General features: G+C 39.7%; 2 protein-coding genes across 5 annotated transcripts; one reads left to right on the forward strand and one right to left on the reverse strand.

Annotated features, from left to right (window-relative positions):
* Positions 1-251: 251 nt before the first annotated feature.
* Positions 252-18,181, forward strand: agbl5 (ATP/GTP binding protein-like 5). Of its 3 annotated transcripts, XM_034150344.1 has the most exons (17): positions 252-326; positions 1,795-2,080; positions 2,673-2,844; positions 2,956-3,122; positions 3,711-3,888; positions 3,975-4,153; positions 5,132-5,663; positions 5,786-5,955; positions 6,730-6,865; positions 6,982-7,199; positions 7,530-7,759; positions 8,401-8,577; positions 13,202-13,344; positions 13,431-13,483; positions 14,135-14,313; positions 16,500-16,633; positions 16,731-18,181. In XM_034150344.1, exons 2-17 carry the CDS (start codon positions 1,866-1,868, stop codon positions 16,806-16,808), a joined length of 2,961 nt encoding a protein of 986 aa, XP_034006235.1. In that variant the 5' UTR covers positions 252-326; positions 1,795-1,865; the 3' UTR covers positions 16,809-18,181. The 3 variants fall into 3 exon arrangements, with proteins under 3 accessions (XP_034006235.1, XP_034006237.1, XP_034006238.1); XM_034150346.1 differs by lacking the exon at positions 252-326 and having other exon boundaries at positions 1,866-2,080; positions 7,554-7,759; XM_034150347.1 differs by lacking the exon at positions 252-326 and having other exon boundaries at positions 1,866-2,080; positions 7,557-7,759.
* Positions 18,182-18,256: 75 nt separating this feature from the next.
* On the reverse strand, positions 18,257-19,454 carry ost4 (oligosaccharyltransferase complex subunit 4 (non-catalytic)). 2 transcript variants are annotated; one of them, XR_004557565.1, is made up of 3 exons: positions 19,341-19,454; positions 18,508-18,646; positions 18,257-18,388 (listed from the first exon to the last, which is right to left on the reverse strand). XR_004557565.1 is itself a non-coding variant. In XM_034150350.1 (2 exons), exon 1 carries the CDS (start codon positions 18,643-18,645, stop codon positions 18,532-18,534), a length of 114 nt encoding a protein of 37 aa, XP_034006241.1. In that variant the 5' UTR covers position 18,646; the 3' UTR covers positions 18,257-18,388; positions 18,508-18,531. The 2 variants fall into 2 exon arrangements, 1 of the variants encoding a protein (XP_034006241.1); XM_034150350.1 differs by lacking the exon at positions 19,341-19,454.
* Positions 19,455-19,627: the final 173 nt, after the last annotated feature.

Genomic DNA, 19,627 nt, shown 5'->3' on the forward strand with positions numbered 1-19,627 from the left:
GCACAGTGCAGGGCCACCACACAGGTCAAAAAAACAAATCCATTGATTAATTAAAAAAATGTGCGCGTATAAACGTATCAACTGTTCTAATTGTCTCTTATTGCTAAACTCGGTTACTTTTACAGCTGGTTTTAATAAAACAACATTTTCCATATCAGAACCCCTTAATAACAATCACATCAAACATCCAACCACTTGTTACTGTAAAAAAAAGCGACATTTCCCTTCAGTGGTCATTTCTACAGAGAAACCTGAACGCAACATCCCAGCAATGAATTGAGGTTAGAAGAAGATGAAAACAGTAATGGACAAGCAACGCACATAAGGTAGCCTTGTATTACTACAAAAAGCATTGTTTCATGTTAAATAATTTGTTCAGCTTAAATGTGTTAACAGTGTACCGAGGGAAAATCGTGTATTCTATAAAAATACTGTCGTTTCGACCTACGACTGCTTGTTGGGTAGCTAAGTTAGCCTCCGTAGCTTAGGAACTAGCTAGCGTTATAAGCTGTGTGTAACATTACCGTTGTGACATTGAACAGTACGACTCAGATAGTGGGAAATATTAACTTGCATTAGCTGGTTTTAATAATATTAAAAGAGAACATCTTGATTACCGACTGTGTCGCTTGCAGCCGTTAGTTCACTCCCCCTACTCTGTGTTCTCGCTCAGCTGTTGTTGTTATGGCTGTTAGTGAAACCAAACAGCAGCCATCATGTTATCCCACAGGATAGACGTGCAGTTATGTTGTCATACATGATGAGTATGCAACTGCGCAACAATTTATCTGCGCCATAGCTACGATGCACACATAATTCTCGCTTGTAACTGTACAAAATATAGTAGTTTGTCCGTGGTTGTATTATCTTTAGCGACCTCATGATGTCGCTGTTTTGCATTTTCATATTAATTGTATGTCTAATGAGATCTTAACTGGCAAGACTGAATATACTTGTATGGCAAATGAAATGTAAAATGTAAAAAAAAATCTTCATCTTCATTGTAACGTGTAAGTCACAATTTAAATTACCGATATATTTCATTTTCGATCTGGTGTTCAGAGATAGTTAAGCAATTATTTTTTGGGTCACCTGAAAATGTCTTTATTAATACCAAATTAAAGATATATCTCTATAGAATGCAATTTCTAATATCTAGAACTACCATTAAGGCATTACATTTTAGTTTCTATTAGACGCATTCCCTTTTACAATATGTTGTATATGATCAATAAAGCTGCAGATGAATAGACTATCAACTAATCAAAAGACAGAAACATTATAATAGCCAACTATTTTGATAATTGATTTATGGTTCATGTTCAAATAATTGTTAATGCAAAAATGAACAGCTTCTCTCTGTTTTACATATTAATAGAAGTATTTATGGGTTTCCAACTGACAAAGCAAGACATTTGATCAAATCACCTTTGATTTGAAGAAATTGAGATGGAAATGTTAAAATATTGTCTGGCATTTTATAGACCGAATTATTATCAATTTAGGAAAAAAAACTGTGGATTAACTGTAAAAAACGTTGAATGCTTGCCCTAATGATCAACAGTTCAGCATTTTCGTAATACCATCGAGTAACGAGCATGCTGACAGGCTGTCGCAAAACTGTAAATAAGTGATGACCTGTCTGTATAATATAAGCCTGCAACGTGTGAGACTGAGTCGCTGTTTGAGGGTTGTTGGATCCACATGTCACTCCTATTTTAGTTTTTTCCACCAGCTCTGTTGCATTTTATTTCTCAGAGTTAATGTAATTGTACTCGTCTGATCTCACTACAGGTTGTTTATGTCAGACCACTGACTGGCACTTCACGAAAACCACGAAAGGAGACAAGAGAGAGTCAGGAACCATGGAGGCTCGCTTTGGTAATATTGTGTTCAGCTCCAAGTTTGACTCAGGGAACCTGGGACGTGTGGAGAAGGTGGAGAAGGGCAGCTCCAGCCCTCCTACCGATATAGCGCCCAGTGGGAACACCCTCTCCGGATCCAACCTTACCCCTGACTATGAGTTCAATTTGTGGACACAGCCAGACTGCGCCGGCACGGAACATGAGAATGGAAACAGGTATAATATGTAATTATTTTATGTTATTCACATGAGGTCAGAAAAATGTATTAACAACACATTTTCTAAAACTTGAATTTTATATTATCTAATAACAAACAAACAAAATGAATGTAGAAAAAAAAAGATATACACATCAACATTAATAAAATAAATGATATTAAAACAAACAGATCACCTCTTTTGTAACATTTAAAGAGCGCTTTCAAATAGTTGACTGTGATCTGAGACATTTTCTTGTCCTTAATTGTTTGGTACATTTGTTATTGAATTTCAGATTATTTAGGAAATGTGTAATATTGCAATCTGGTTTAGTCAACACCATTTAACAAATCTTAAATTGGAGAGAGTTTTGGCTTTAAGTGATGGGCCAAAGTTCACCACTGTAAAGGAAAGTGGTGCGTGAGATTTTAAATGACACAATAAAAAATGAGAACATAATTTTTAAACCTATAGAGGCGATTCCATTATCTTGTTTTCATAACCATTTGAAGCCACAAACCATGATTGAAATTTAAATATAATAATTGCACAAAATTGCACCTATTAGCAATTTCTTTTTGGAAATACATATGTGTTTTTGCTGTTTCAGATCGTGGTTTTACTTCAGTGTACGGGGTGCTGCACCAGGGAAGATACTGAAGATCAATGTGATGAACATGAACAACCAGAGGAAGCTCTACAGCCAGGGCATGGCTCCTCTTGTACGCACTTTACCTGGCAAGAACCGGTGGGAAAGGATCCGAGACAGACCCACATGTGAGGTATGTACGCATCCTGGCTGTCAGGGAGAGGAAGTGGGCATCAGGTGCCAGCAAGCCTGAAAGGTCTTATTATGTTTTATATAAAATATCCCTTTTTCTGTGGTTTTGCAGATTGTAGATAACCAGTTCATCCTCTCGTTCACTCACCGGCTGTTGGAGGCTCGCGGGGCAACCACCTTCTTCTCTTTCTGCTTCCCGTTCTCCTACAGTGAGAGCCAGGAGATGCTGCAGCAGTTTGACAAGAGCTTCACTAATGCTGCTCAACTCAGTCCGAGCAGGTAAAACAAACACATCATCTTGCCCTCAAACACACATACTATGGGAGGTAGACGCTATTGTATGCTTAACCGTTGACTTGAGAAGGACACCTTTCCGGAGAATGCAGATTTGAAAAGGATTAAACAATGTATTTCCATTTCACAGCTTTGTAGTATCTTCTTACAAAGTATACAGAGTTGAGTTCTCCTGATGAGCAAACTAAACCATGGTACGTAAGTGGCTAAGTTTTAGCCCTGAGCTAGTAGGGGTAACCTACGTCATAGTTCAAACTGAAAAGCTGAAGGACATGTATTAATTCTAATGATCATTATCAGAATTTGTAATGGTCACTATCATTAAACATATTCAATGTAATCATATATTTATCTAAATATACAGTATATAAAGTATTAATACAAAATCCATCTTCGCCTTTTTATCCAGCTGAAAAATGCTTAAATGCAACTCAGCTCCCACACAGACACACAGCCATGTTTAAAAACGTCGTTATTTGAAAACTTACCTTAATGTCGTTTTTTTCCCCTGCCCCTCTAAATTGTACATTTTCTGACTTTGTCCCCCACCAATCTCCTTCCTCCCTCTGTCAGTGCCCCGGACAGTGTGTATTATCACAGGGAGTTGCTGTGCCACTCTCTGGATGGCAATAGGGTGGACCTGCTCACTGTGACCAACTGCAACGGGATGCAAGAGGAGAGAGAACCCCGCCTGCCTAAACTGTTTCCAGACACAAACACTCCACGACCCCACCGCTTCTCCAGCAAAAGGGTATCACTCAATTCAACATAAACACAGAATCTCTTTTCTCTTTTGTTATGTCAAAGCAGTGATGCTGACCCTTGTGTGTTTCGCAGGTGTTTTTCCTCAGCAGCAGAGTGCACCCCGGGGAGACTCCGTCATCCTTTGTGTTCAACGGTTTCCTAAACTTTATCCTAAGAAGAGATGACCCCCGTGCTCACGCACTTAGAAACGTGTTTGTGTTCAAGCTCATTCCCATGCTCAACCCGGACGGGGTCGTCCGTGGGCACTACAGGTAAGAACTGCCCATGTTCTCACCTGCACTGTGCTCAAAAACCACATTGTCAACATTTATTTTCATTTATTTATTCATCAAGTTGTTCAGAAAGTGCAACTTAATGGACATGAGTAAAGAATACATCTATATATGTTAACGGTTTTACCAAATTTAATTGGTTTTAATCACATTTAGACTATATCTTACATACTTATTACATGTTTTATGTATATCTAATTTTGATTTATCTATTTAATTTATGCTTACCAGTGTTATCCTTTGTTTCCTTTGTCTCTTATTGGTGTTGCCGCTATGACACCTGAATTTCTCTATGTTTTTATCTTAAACTAGTAAAAATGCGTTTTAAAATTATTTAAAATGAGTTAAAACTTGTCTGACTCAGTGATTGGTATAGTTTAAACTCCTTTTTCCTACCATCCTTCAGTCACAGGGATACTTCCCCTTCCTGAAATGTGTCCTATACATTTTCATACATATAAAAAGCTGATTAAAACCCTGCTACATACATAATAAGGTTCTTGGAGGAGACATCTAGCTGAAGAAGTAAGGTTCTGCTCCTACTCAATTATGGAAACAAGTTTTCTAGTAGTGTATATGACATTTAAGTTCCCAGGTTACTGCAGAAAGCCAGCTGTAATCCAGTCATTTACAGTAAGTGCATGTAAACACACACACTGCTGGTCTGGCAGAGGTTAGAGGAGCCAGGTCGGATGTCAAGTGTTGAGCAGATATGGGTTGAAACTGCGTCACTGTGTCTCAGACAATGCTGTTTTAGGGGTATCAGTTAACAGTGTCAGGGTCTGCTGCTTCCTCTTTAAGCTAATGTGGGAACCTTTTTAGAAAATTAGCACAAAGTGCCATTGATTTCCAAGACCTACTTCATTGGAGAAATGCATGGCAGGACTTCGGCTGTCCCACCACCCACAATATATTTTATCGATGTTATTTTTTGGTAATGGTAACTCTTTTTTGCAGGACTGATTCCAGGGGTGTGAACTTGAACAGACAGTACCTGAACCCCAGCCCTGAGCTGCACCCTTCCATCTATGCAGCCAAAACACTTTTGCTCTACCACCACACACACAACCGCCTGCACAACACACAGTCCAGCACTCACTTTAACAGCCCCTCAAACATGCAGGCCCCGCCCCTTAGCAATCCACCCGCCAATCAGCACCAGTCTCCTCCCTTCACAGCCCTTGAAGTTAGCTTAAACCAACGAAATGCGGAGAAAGACGCAAATCCTGCATCGCCAGAAGTTCCCATGGTGATGGAGGTAAACGGCTGGGTTACCAACGAGATGGAGAAAGGGGACCTAAACACGTCATCAAGCTCTCCGGAGACTGTACTTCCTGTTACCGTTGAGGAAACAGTACCACAGGTGGAGGAACATGAGTCAATTCCAGCCCAGGAGGCGGGTGTGGCGTATTATGTGGACCTACACGGCCACGCCTCTAAACGGGGATGCTTCATGTACGGAAATAACCTCTCTGACGAGAGCCAGCAGGTAAACGCTTTGATTCTTGTTTTTTGTCTTTTCTTGAAATATTCTTCTCCAGCAGCTACAGCAGATAGGGTACTAATACGTTTTGTTATGCACATCTAAGCTCTTGTTCACTCTCTCTGCAGGTAGAGAACATGCTGTATCCAAGGCTGATAGCCATCAACTCGGCCAACTTCGATTTCCAGGGCTGTAACTTTTCAGAGAAAAACATGTATGCACGAGACAAGAGAGACGGCCAGTCCAAAGAAGGCAGCGGGAGGGTGGCCATTCACAAGGCCATAGGGCTGCTTCACAGGTCAGATTGGATTCACAAAGCATCAAGAGTTGATGTCAGGGTAGTCGCTCCAATAGCACATAGCAGCTTTCAATAATCCATTTAAAAAACAATTGTTTTGTTTTGGATAGAAAGAAATACACCTTTCTGGAATTAAAGAAATGTGATTACCCACCTTTTAATATTTCATGGTGTTTTTACTCATATTTAACTACGTCAAAATGTAAAATATATAACCAGTAGGACTGGGCGGTATTGCCTACAAATAAAATGTAATTTGACAACACTCAACTAACCCTATTTTAACTAAATGTAAACCTTTTTTCTCCTAAAGAAATCTAAGTTGGCCCAAAAAGGGAAAAATACAAATAAGTATGTTTTTTACAAAAGCAATCCTATCGGGATTAATCAAATGAAAACTTACCTTTGACAAAACATTACTGAACCCCAGTACTTGCTTGTCCTTTTAAATAAAAACATGTCCATACTGTTACTACCCCAATTTCATAAATAAACAACCCATAAACCAGTAATTCAAATTAATTTATAAAGTCAATTTATCGCCCAGTTAATTACCATCAGTCTGCCATCAGTCCTTTCTCTGTCATTACAATAAAATGTAATTTGACAACACTCAATTAACCCTATTTGAACTAAATTTCAACTGCCGTCAGTCCTTTCTCTGTCATTACAATAAATATGAATGGTCTGATGTTAACTCATAAAGTTTAAAAACATTTGCTTGCTGTTAATGTATATGTTTTATAAATGTTTCTGTTATTGGATCCCAACCAGCTACACTTTGGAGTGCAACTACAACACTGGAAAATCCATGAACACCATCCCACCTGCTTGCCATGACAACGGACGGGCAACCCCACCTCCACCTCCATCATTCCCTCCGAAATACACTCCAGAAATATTTGAGCAGGTAAGAAAACAAGAGTGTTTTCTGTCCAGGTTTAACTTCTCATTCAGTAAGGAATGTGATTGCAAGGGTACTTAAATGAAACATGACGCATCCTTCTGATTGATGTTGTGAATCAGGTGGGGCGTGCCGTGGCTATCTCAGCCCTGGATATGGTGGAGTGTAACCCCTGGCCTCGCCTGGTGCTGTCGGAGCACAGCTGCTTGACGAACCTTCGAGCTTGGATCCTGAAGCACGTCCGCAACAGCAAAGGCCTGAACACACACATCCACGCTCATCCTGCGCAAAGAATTCACCACAACGGCAGCAAGGCATCCCCGCCAAAGAGCTTCAACAAGTGAGTTTACATGTAAACGATGATATGCAGTGAGCTGGTTATTATAGCGAAAATGTTTAAACACTCCCAGTCCATAAAGGGACAGTTATACCTTGTTCCCTTAAGGCTTACGTGTTTACTTCCTGTCTGTCGTCCTTTACTTCTTCAGATTTTTCTTTCCTCCAGCTCTCTTTAGCTCTTTCCTTCTCTTGTCTTGTTTTCTCTTGTCTTGTTGTCCAAATTGACCCATCAGAATCAACTTTTCAGCTAAGCCGTTTAATAACTCTATACATCCCCAAAAAAGGCTACACTTCAGTTCCCTAGCTTATTTGTATGTTACATTAAGGTCAGGTTTTCCTGTTTGTCTCTTCCAAGCAGCTGTCTGTCTGGCTCAGCGTCGGAGAACGCCCTCAGTCGCATTCGCTGTAACAGCCACAGCAGCAGCAGCCAGACGCCTTCCCCGAAGATGCACAACTCCCCCAGCTTTACGTTCGGCTGCCCCCCGCCCCGCACCCACACGCAGCACAACAGCACGCATACCAGCGGACGTGGAGGCAACAAGGCACTCGGGCCGGTCAGGGGTGAGTCGACCTCTTAACCATCGCTCGCTTCTGTTGCTGGCTGGCACTTTCTATCACCCCTCTCTGGGTGTACCTTCGCTCTTCTTATTTTTTTTCTAAACATCACATATTCTGTCATCTAGTTTCTTAGCCCTGTTTAGAAAATAAGGAAGTGGTGCACCTGAGCCTCTTGTGGCCACAATGACCGCAACAACAACAAACACTTTTTTTTTTATATATACTTTTTTAAATGTATGAACAAAGAGAATTTTTTTTAGATCAGACTTAGAAAATGTATCACCAGAAATGTTGGGAGTTGGCTGGATTTTAGAGACACATTGAGTACTGTCCTGGTGTTCCTATGGCCTGAAACATCAGTATTACCCCTGCATGACCTCCATATGACCTTACCACCTGTGCATGCATTTTTTACCTTTTACATTATTTGTATACCCAGATGAAACCCCATGAGCCCTGTTCCACAAAACACCCAGATCAAATTGGTTATTTATACAAAAAGACAATTTCCATGAAGCTGACATATCGTACATCGTACATAATTCTTCACATCTCGCTAAGTCGCTAATGTGAAGGAGACCTTATGTGTGTGTACCCAATCCCTGCATGTCTCTGAGCATGTGTGTGTGTCTCCCTCTCCGTAGACCCTAAGCCTCAGGAGAAGAGACGCCCCCCCCACCACCGCTCCATCCTACGGTCTCCCAGCAATAGCCACGCACCCTCCCGTCCCCCCGCCTCACCCCCTTCCTCCTCCTCTTCCTCGTCTTCCTCGGTGTGTGTGGTGGGCTCCTGTCCCATCGTGGCCTCCGTCACTATGACAGGTCTGTACTCCCTCCAGTCCCCCAGCCTCTCCAACTTGCTCCCCTCCCTGCAGGCTCTGCCCCGCCCCGGGCTGCTCTCCAAACTGAGCCCCCTGCTCCTTCAGGGCCTGCCGGCACCCCCCACCTCTCCAGCTGGGTCCACACAGGACTCAATCTGACCTGACCTGTGAGAGCTTGGGCGTAGGTGTGTTTTGCTGAGTGAGTGTGAGCTCTTAGAACTGCTTGGAGTACCAGACTAGGTGTTAGAAGCTATATTAAGAGACTGTATTTACAGAAACGTGCATCTGCCTGATACTCCAAGTACTCTAGGTCAAAACAAGTGCAAATCACTGCTTGGTCTCGGGTGTGTGTGTGTGTGTGTCCGGTGTGTGTGCGCGTCTGAAACTGGTGCTAACAATTCAAAAATGTTCCTTAAATACATGTATCGTTGTTGTTCATTCTGCACATATCTGTTAAATATGAAAGTTCTGAGAGGTAAGTGAGAAACATTAGAAAAATGGTATTCTGCCATGTTTTAAGTTATTATGTTTTTATTAAACTAGGACCATGCATACAAATACATTTCTCTCACAAAGAGAAGAGACGATTTATGCCATTTTCTCTCATTTCCATCTGCTGTCCCCAGGCATGTACACACACAATAATGAATAAACACTTCAAACATGAATTAGTCTCTATTACACTCACAATCATACAGACCAATCAAATTACAGATATATAAAATATAAATACTGCACATTTATCAGTACAACTGTAATATTACAATTAGTTTTAGCGAAAAACGTATGGTTAAGTTAATGTTGATTAGACTGGTTGCTGCCTATCCCTCTTTTTGAATCAAGCAGATCTCAATTGCTTTCTTTCCTGTGTTAATGAGCTCAAAACAGGTGAAAAGAAAGGTTTTGCCCCAGTAATCTAACTTAATTCCAAAAGGTTTTTCTAGGTGAAAAAATAATCCTTTTTGCCAGTATAATCTTTCTGAGTTACTTGAGTTTAATTTGTGGAAACAGGCAGAAAAAAAGTGTTGCTAGGTAAACATTTGTATGTTTTATCTTTAAGGTGCACCACCCTTTCATTCTTTAAATTCATATATTTTCCAGAATCATTTGATCTTAAAGAATTGATAAATGTCAGGAAGTTTCAAAGATTATCCAGACAAAAGGTTTTTTTTCGCCTTAAATCACAGGAGAGAAAACATTTATATCAGACCTTGAAAATGGATTATAGGACTTTTTTTTCTCACTTACCTCTTTGGGTTTCCGTAGTTTAAAGACATGTTTCTACAGTATTAGCATTTTAGGATGAATATAACACTTGAGAGTGGAAGCGTTTCTAGAATCTCAACTGTGACTGAAAAGTTTGAATTGTATTTCAAACCATAAATCACGCAAGAGCATCTTGGCTACATAATCTCCATTTTCTCCCAGGACTCGCAGAACATACAGTAGATATTTGCAGCGCACATTAATATTGGACAAATTATACTAAATGATAATGTAACTTGGATTAAGTATTTTTTTCAGTCTGTAATAAGTTGCAAAAAATACCATGTTACTGTGCTGACATTTGGGGAATAGCCAGGGCTTTTCATAACACTGTCTTGTTTTTACACGGTTTCTGTTTTAATGGGAGCTGTTTAAAAAGAGCTCAAATTAGAATGAGATACTTTTGCCATATTGCACTTACTTTTTTTGATTATTTATTGTTGTATTTATTTTTTGAGAACTTTAGAATGACCCGGAACAAAGTGTGGCTTCTGTGTTTGTACATTTGCTGAAAGCTACTTCCCAACTCAGTGTATTTTGCTCTGTAGTTGTTGGGAAAATACTCAATGTACTCTTCCAATATCAGAGTAGCACATGATAACAAATGTAACTGTGTACATGACAGGATGTTTGATGACCTAGAAGAGCGTCAGGACACACTGTTTTAGGAATATGATAAGCTATGTGACAACGATTAACATGGTGATTCAGCCTCAAGCATGATCATATCTGACGTGGGCCTTAGCTAATCTAAAGGACACTGTTCAGGAACTAGTTGTACCATATGTATGTGATGACTACTTCCATTCTTGCAAGGATAATAAATACATGTATCCTGATATTGAAACTCAAGCCGGTGACGAGTGATATTTTCCCAACATAATAATTATGTTTTCAAAAACATCACTCGTCACCGGCTTGAACAGTGTCCTCCACATGCTTCTATACACAGTATACAAGATGGAGGAATACCGGTTCAAAGCAGTATACAATGCTTAGTTTAGATTAGCTAAGGCCCACGTCAGAAGTGATCATGCTTGTCATATGTCTATCTCCACAGAGGCTGAATCATCATGTTAATCGTTGTCACATAGCTTATCATATGCCAAAAACAGTGTGTCCTGATGCTCTTCTAGGTTATCATACATCCTGTTACGTACACAGTTACAGTTGTTATCATGTGCTACTCTGATATTGGAAGATTCAATTGTGTATTTTCCCAACAGTAATGTTATTGTAAAGCAAGCTGAGCACACATATCTGGAGTCAGTTCAGAAAGGACTGACGGATTTTTTGACAAAATGTAAGTTTAGTGACTGAAAACCACATTTATCTTGAAAAGATTGTGGTTTTGTTTTTCGTTTGTTATTCATTTCCTTGATAGTGCTGAAACCTGTGTCATTCCACTGTCAGTCCAATATTAGATTTCACATTATGATGTTCACGGCGTAGCCTACTGCCAGAAGCCTAATGTTGACCATCGCTGATAATCTTTATATATAAAAAGATTGCTTTATGGAGCTGTTTGACAGCAAGCAATATCATATACAAAAAATGCTTTTGGATGACGCTGTGTTAAGAATTTTCTAATACAATTAACTTTTATTACATGTTTCATCAGAGTGGTGAAGAAAACATTGCTCATTATTTATTCAAGCACATTTGTGTGTTACCTAAAGTATGTTGAACCTGGCAGGTATTTAGTAGGTGGTCAAAGTTTATTTATTTTGTGGTTAGCAGAGGTTAGAAAATGTCTTGTTGTCTTGGTCTATATGTTAGCCTTATAGATTATTTGTAGAATTATAGTATTTTGTCTGTAATTCAGCTTTGTGTGCTTTCCTCAGAGTGGTCTGTGTTTAAGGAAGGGCCCTTTTGAGCGGTTTAATGAGCAGCTGGTTAAACAGATCATATATCGATTTGATCCAACAGATACAAATTCAGATGATCTGGTCCTGACTCGCTATACGTCCGCTCCAGTGCTGTGTGACATTGTAGTTATGGTGTGCCTTGCTCTGGTGTCTGTTGTAGGTAGGAGGTTTTAGAGGATCTGCTCATATTTCTTTTTATTGACCAAAACTCTTGGATTATATTTTGATTCGTCCGCTTTGTCTGAGTTTTGGGGAAACGTAAAGTGAAAAAAGGGATTATTTACCTATTATCTTTTTATATAATTTTTAAGTATACAGGCAGAATATATATTCTGTAACTGCAGTATTATTTGGACATTAAAGGAACCGTGCCGTTTACCTGTAGTGCTTTTTTTGCTGTGAGTTAATGATTTTTGGAGATATCCAGAGTAAAGATGGATCATAATTCCTAGAAATAGATTTTTCTATTGCGTCATTGTTATTTCAAAGAGGCTGGCATTTCTACGACTGATATCTCGACAACTCACTCATTACAATTTACATTAATAAATAGCACTTCAGTTAAGAGAACAAATATGTATTTTGGATTTGAACTGTCCCTTTAAGATCAAGGGGCGTATTTAGGACTTGTGATGACCTTTTCCCAATAGAGCAGAATGTTAAAATGATACCAGTAATTCTCTTGCTGCACTTTCTCTCTGACATAAATGTTTAAAAAAGAAAGGTAATATAAGCCTGGAAGAGAAATCTTGGACTGATCCAACACGTTCTGCAAATGTAATGCTCTTTTGGAGTATGGATGGCTCCTTTTTAATATAACTAAGAGGATGATTTCAATGTAGCCTCTACCCATTGAATTCAACACATTTAGCATCAGTGACCTGAAGAATGTATTGTAGCTTTATTCTGCTTTCTCACTGTGAACTGTGATGTCCTGTTCCCCAGTTGCTTCCCTCCTAAAGCTAATATATGTTTAGGAATAACACAAAGCTTTAGGTGGAAACACTGAATGCATTCTCACCAGGTCTTTCTGCTTTATACTCCTCATGAGAAGTGTGCCGTTTCCTTCAATGTGGTGCTAACCTTTTATACCAGACTAAGGCTGGTACTAAGTGTTTGTCTGTGTAACAGAATACCATCTTCTTGAATGTGCTGCTGTCTTTTACCGCCTCTCTGTTTAACCTCTGGAATAAAAACTATCCCTTTGTGAAGCAAATCCTGTGTGTGTGTCCTCTAATGTCTGTCCACTCTGTTTGTGTCTGTTGTCCAGAAACGCTCAAAATGGCTAAGAAGTCAAACCTCTTTTCTTTTAGATTTCCTCTATGTAATATAAAGAGAATGAACTGTAATAGATACATGTTGTTGTAAAACATATTGTTGTTTTTAGCATGACCCTGGCATCCATCTTTTGTGTTACTCATCTGCCAACCACTGCTTTTCCTTCCCTTATCATTTTTTTGTTTATTCGTATGTCCTTCATGTGGTTAACAGGCCTCAGTTGCCCAGACTTTCAGAGTGGAGGACCCAGTTTGGCAGGTTGGTCAGGAATACCTTTCCCCATCCGTCTTGGGCGTTTGGGGAAAGGATGCCGGGGTCTCACAATCACCCATCACACCCCAGAGGAGCGCACAGAGGTTAGCTGACCTTTCTAGCTCATTCAAATTCTCCTCATTTCTTGTATAACCAGTGAACCTCACTGTAATGTCTCCATCTGTCACAGACTGCTAAAAACCTGGGGCCTGATCACATCCTTTCCTCCATCAAATGTAGCAAGTGAGTCCTATCTTGTCTATGTATCTTAGAGATTTGTAATCGCACAGGAAACATTATTAACCAAAAAAGCAGTCAAACCAGGGTTGGTATAGAAAGCTGCAGGAATGACGAAAAAAGGCCAATTGGGTTTTTCCATTTCATTTTAGACCAAAAGATGCTTAGAAGTTTTAGTTAGGAAATAAACCATCATAAATAAGCACCACTTTTATGAATTATGATATGCAAATTCAAACACAACAGGTAAAAAGTTGATGTTATGCTTTGAAACGTAACCATGGTTTGCAAGAATTTCACATCTGCACCACTCGGAAGATAAAAATAACAGGAGTATGATTTTTACCGTCATCAATTATGTTGTAAAACCCAATGGGAATTCTCTAAAGCTGAATTTAACCACAAAACTTATTCCAGGTATCTAACAATAAAAACACATAAAAACTATTGACTAAAAGACAAGGGAACAGGAGGTGCATAAATGCTGACTAATTTCCGAGTTTTAGGCCGCACTCCTTCAGTAGTCCATAAACACATAGCATTAAAAACAGTGCAAAATATTGAAGGAAATTATGATATGATGACTAATGCATTGTCTCCATTAAACATGTATCCCTGCTATGACTAAAAACAATATCAACCTCTCTTTATCCCCAGGTGTGAGCTGCAACCTACCATGAGCCGTATCCCCATCAGGAGGGTGGGGTCAACTGAAACCCCTCCTGCGAAATCCCCTACCAGTACTAACCACGTCTCATCAGGAGATATGGACACAGCCACCATGAAGGTCTGGAAACTGCTTAGACCTGGCCTCCGTCGACACCTGTCGCTGTCAGGCATGTATATACAAACACGTTGCTTTGCTATTAGGGGTAGTTTAGATGTTTGAAGGGGGGTTGTATTCAACAGTAGATGGCAGCCGGCAGATCCCCAGTTTGGAAAAATAGAGTTCCCACACAGTAGCTAAGCAATATGCTGCTGTGGACGGAGAAGCAGCAATGAAACATTCACCGTGAAACATAGCCCCTATGTATTCTCTTTTCAAAGCCACCAGACTACATTGACAATATCAGTAATTTTAGAGATTGGTGAGATACTTCTTGCTCAATTAGCTTGTTTGTGTTGAAGAGCACATATGCTAATTTTCAGGTTCATATTTGTATTTTGTGTCTATTGTGACATGTTTACTTTAAAAGGTATTTTTCTCAAACTGCCTGTGCTGCAGCACCTCTTTTCACCCTCTGTCTGTAACCAGAGCCCAGTCTGCTCTGATTGGTTAGCTGGTCGACTCTGTTGTGATTTGTCAACCACTTGGAGATGTGTCGTAAAAGTCCCGCTCCTAATGCTGCGTTCACACCGGACGCGATGCGAATATTCGCTTCGCTCTAAACGCTCGAGTTTCACCGCGGCTGTCAGCTGTGTTTACTCGCATCATTCATTAATGTAATGTAATTCAAACAAGAAGCGCTGGCCAGGGTGCTACAACTACAACAAGATGAACATATTTTACCGTGATTTAATTGTAATACACGTTTCAAAATGATGCCGAAGTAACAACATACTGATAATGGTTAGTAAAAACCATGAATTAATGCTTTGACAAGTCTGCAGACAAGACAGCAGGCGAAAAACCTTTTAAAATGCGTGTTTTCTGAATAGAGATCGGATCGATCAGGCTAAACTAACGTTGTATATGCTGCGTCCACACTCACAACAACGGCATACAGACATAAATAAAGCAGCGACTGTATTCGCCATGACACAGACAGTCTGTGGTTTGTACTTGTTTAACTTTTATCCAGTTTCTGAACAGATATGAGGAGCTGTGAGCTCTGAGTGCTAACAGCTGATGTTTTGGTTTTGTGGTTCAACGTCACTGACGGCAGGCTGAGATCCTCCCCGCTGATTGGCTACCGCGTGATCGCGTCACGCGAATTTGATGCTCGAGTTGAAAAGATTTAACTCGAGCGGTTGTCGCGGCCTCCTTCAATCGCCTCAATCGCGCCGCGGCATTCGCATCAACTGCTTCATGCGCGCCGGAGCTAATTCGCGTCCGTCCGCGTCTCTGCATTGACTTTACATGTAATCGCGCCCGGTGTGAACGCAGCATAAGCCTATCACTTACAATGTGTTGGAGCGCTTGCCAATAGAAGCGCGAGTGTTACATAGTGATGTCATTACGTTATGGAAGAAAACCAAGGAGGCATTTCAGGCAGGGGGGGAGGGGAACTCCCTCTGGGGGGAACTTTGGGATTGCAGCCTTTGCAGCCCATTTACAAGCGCAAAAACATAATATAACATACTACAGGAAAGGCAAATCCAAAAAAACACAAGAGGGCCTCTTTAATGTGTAACTTTATTCTTTTAAAGGGTTTGTTTTGATTCACCAGAGTCACACAGTGATTAAATGTACATACATACTGTGGGGGAAACTTCTGAAGCAATTGGAGTCAGGACTCAGAGAGAGACGAGGAGAGCTGGAGCTTTGATGGCAAACACTGACGGTTTATTTGGAGCTTCGGCCGGAGAATTCACAAGACATGTCACGGGCCACAATCTGACCACACGGTTGAGATGCCACATCAATTCTGAAGAACTCTACCCCAGACTCATGTATTTAGCTAGTTCTGAGAGAATAATCAACATTGTGCATAACAAGATAGAATCATAACACCTCTATCAGCTGACGCCAACAGGCAGGAACAGGGAGACAAAACACTGAGAGCACAGCAGCCAAGGCTACAGGTGCCTGTGCTCAGTGAGGTCAGTATAAACCATAGACTGTATATATAAGGTATAAACTGATAAACTGGGTCAAAGTTATGGGGCTTTGGAAAATATTTCACATACACATACCACATACTTAAACCACTCAATATGGCTCCTTTATTAACAAGTCTCACAGCGTTACAGAAGATACATTAATTGCTGCTTGGTACTGCTTTATAACTTCTCTCTTATTGTATGTAAACCACACACACACTATACATCGACTTCATATCACTTTTATTTCCCTCTACAGGTGTATCCGGAAAAGATGGTGGCAAGCAGTTGGCCTCTAAAGCACTAATGATGAAAAGCCCAGAGATGAGTCTCAGCTACAAAGGAAACACTATCATAGAAACCGCACACGAGACGGATGAAACGGAGCAAGAGGTGAACACAGTTTCAACTGTCACATCAAATTAATGTAAGAGGGAGGTTGAACATGAATGAATCAAATGACTCAAACTGTATGATGTTGTCTTCAAAGGTTGAGGAAGCTCCAGTGCTGCCCCTGCCAGAGACTGTGAACATGTGTGAGACAGTGACCCTGTGTGGAGAAGCCTGAGTACTGCACAGAAGAGGAGACGCTTGTGTATGTCTGTATTTGCTGAGCCTCACTTACTGTAATGTGACCAAAACCCATTTAAAACTAGGAATCCGGAGGGGGCACTGTCATCACGGGAGGATTATTTGGGGCATCTTAATGTGCAATGAAACATATGTAACATTATTTATTCAGATGTTAAACATTATCAGACTGTTGAGCTGGCAATAGGCAGCTTCACTGGAGCAGCTGGAGGTGTAGTGCCTTGCTCAATGAAACCACAACAGTTGCAGAAGTAGGGGAGTTACAAACCTTCCTTATCAAAGAATCGATAGACTTCAAACATCTTTTAACTCTTAAATAGCACCTCACATATCTGTTATGTAATTATAGTCCTGTCCTTCTGATGTCCCCTCCCCCCAAAAAGAAGTTAAATGCACTCTGACCAACACTGTAATGCACTGGTAAGTATTTCTGCAGTCAGTCACTTGTACTATTTTTATTCAGTCTGACGAGCACAGCAGCAACTCTTTATTTCCATTGCGACTTTAGAAACAAATATGAGTGAAGTGTGTATTTTATTGTGATTATTACAGAAGTTATTTGTGTTTTGCATATAAAAAGATATTCACCCTTAATGGACATTTTTACAGATTGTTTAAATAGGATATGTTGAAACTGATCCACAGCAAATAAATGTGATATGGTAAAGCTAAGTAAGTGCAAACGGGAACAATTATAATCTGCACTATTGAATGAGATCACCTGTGTGTGGTGATGTTAGGATAAATACTTGGAGGGTGCAGCTACTAGTAAGATATTAGATAGGACAAAAACAAGGTGACTGAAAAGTAGCAATCTGAGTAATGTTACAGAAAAATATCAAAGGCTTTGAATCTACATTTTAAGTAGAATCCCTTTTGAGAGAGGACCCCAAATCCCATAAAGCCTTGCAGTGGCTGTATCTACTCCAGACTACCAGAAACACTGGACATTTATTTTACACATGTACCTAAAATCCAGTTACACATGTGGCTTAAATGTAATACATAAAAAAACATTAGGGTCCAAAGGGTTGGTTGATATTGTGTTACACAATATATAATAAGTGTATCAAAGTTACTCTCCTTGTCACGTTCCTTTTAGGACGTTTTGCTCCACAGCACACAAATAGGAACCTGTTCTTTATTACCATATATATATTCATATTATATAAATATTTTATGTAAGACAAATAGTGTCAGGATTTGTCTATTTAAATGTTTTGAGCATATCTTAATCCATTCACATATGAACTGATTTTTACCAAATTACCTAAACTGTGACTGATATAATACTGTGTCGGAACTTGAATGAAACTTGAAGTATTAATAAATGAACTTGAGAAAACTGCCCTTTTTTGCAATATATAAACTCAATGAGAATGTATCTAATGTGCATGCAGAATAACGTGAGCACTGAACGAAACATTAAAGCAAATGGCATTCACATATTTTTATTAGAAAAAAACACTACTGTGCAATCATACATATAAATTCATCTCCTGGGACTGAATGTAGGGAATGTTGTTTCCTTGGTGGCGACATTGAGTCCCATCTCGCCTGTGGGGAGAAATCAAGATGTTAAGCAGGATCCCAGAAGTCAAAGTTTGGAAAGAACAGACCTCTGAATGCAAAAAACAAATATATCAAAGTGCTGAATCATCTTAGGTCAACATTACCTCTTCAATCATTCTGGAGGGACTCTACTCCTGCTTCTTGGGGTTATTGACTGCAACATAGTGGTACAACACAACCAGCAGGAACAATGACACGCCAAGCATGTTGGCAAATATGGCCAGCTGCACGTCCGTCACCATTCTGCAGGGGAAACGAGACATATAGTGAGGCGTTAGAAAGCTGCTTGGTATTACTGTATTACGAGAGGTTAATAGGATATCTTTCTTTTTTTTTCTTCTTACAAACATGTATAATAGGCCTTTAGTCAAAAGCGGCAAAGAATCAAATGAGTGTGCATGCTTTTACTTAGTTTACTTGTTTACTTTGCATCATTTTTGTCCAATCCACAAACTTAAATACACATATTATGGCCTTCCAGTCACTTGCTTACATCCATTCCATCCATTCAAGTTACATTATACACTTTAATTTTATAATAGGAATAATTTTAGACAAGAAAAAAATATACCTGTATAGTTATACATGAAAACATACACATCTAGCATTTATAGCTGTACGCTAGCACCTGACATGCACTAAGATGCTGTCACTGAACACACAAAGCACAAAATCGATTAATTCTGCAAGTGAATACTTTGTAAATGAATCAGGATATCATCGATTTATTGTTGCAACCATTCATTTGTCAGGGATAACATGGTTGTAAACCAAAAGTACCAAATTATGCTAAATCTGTGTAACATTAACCTAGCTAGTAAGCTACTAGTGCAACCAGCGTTGTCTAAACTAACCAATATAGGAACCATATAAAGCTTCGATTAAAATTACAACATTAAACATATAGCAATGAGTTTTAACTACTGTTATTACTTACATTATGCCTGAAATTGGGCTTTTACTCTTGGTTCAAGCGATACTTCAGCTGCTCAGCATCAAACAGGCAAATCAGTCGCTTACTTCCGGTTGAAGGGGAAAGCCACGTCACGTTTAAGAGCATCGGAAATATGAAGCAGACCTCTGATCATTAAACACAAATAAAACACTCACTGGACACATCAACAACTATTATACGTATTACTTTTGGGTGACAATATGATTCATTAAAGTTATGTCATCGTGAAGTGTACAGGATATGATTGTTTGTATTTAAAAAAATTAAAT

This window comes from Trematomus bernacchii, unplaced genomic scaffold, assembly GCF_902827165.1.
Source record: "Trematomus bernacchii unplaced genomic scaffold, fTreBer1.1, whole genome shotgun sequence".
NCBI classification, from domain to species: Eukaryota; Metazoa; Chordata; class Actinopteri; order Perciformes; family Nototheniidae; genus Trematomus; species Trematomus bernacchii.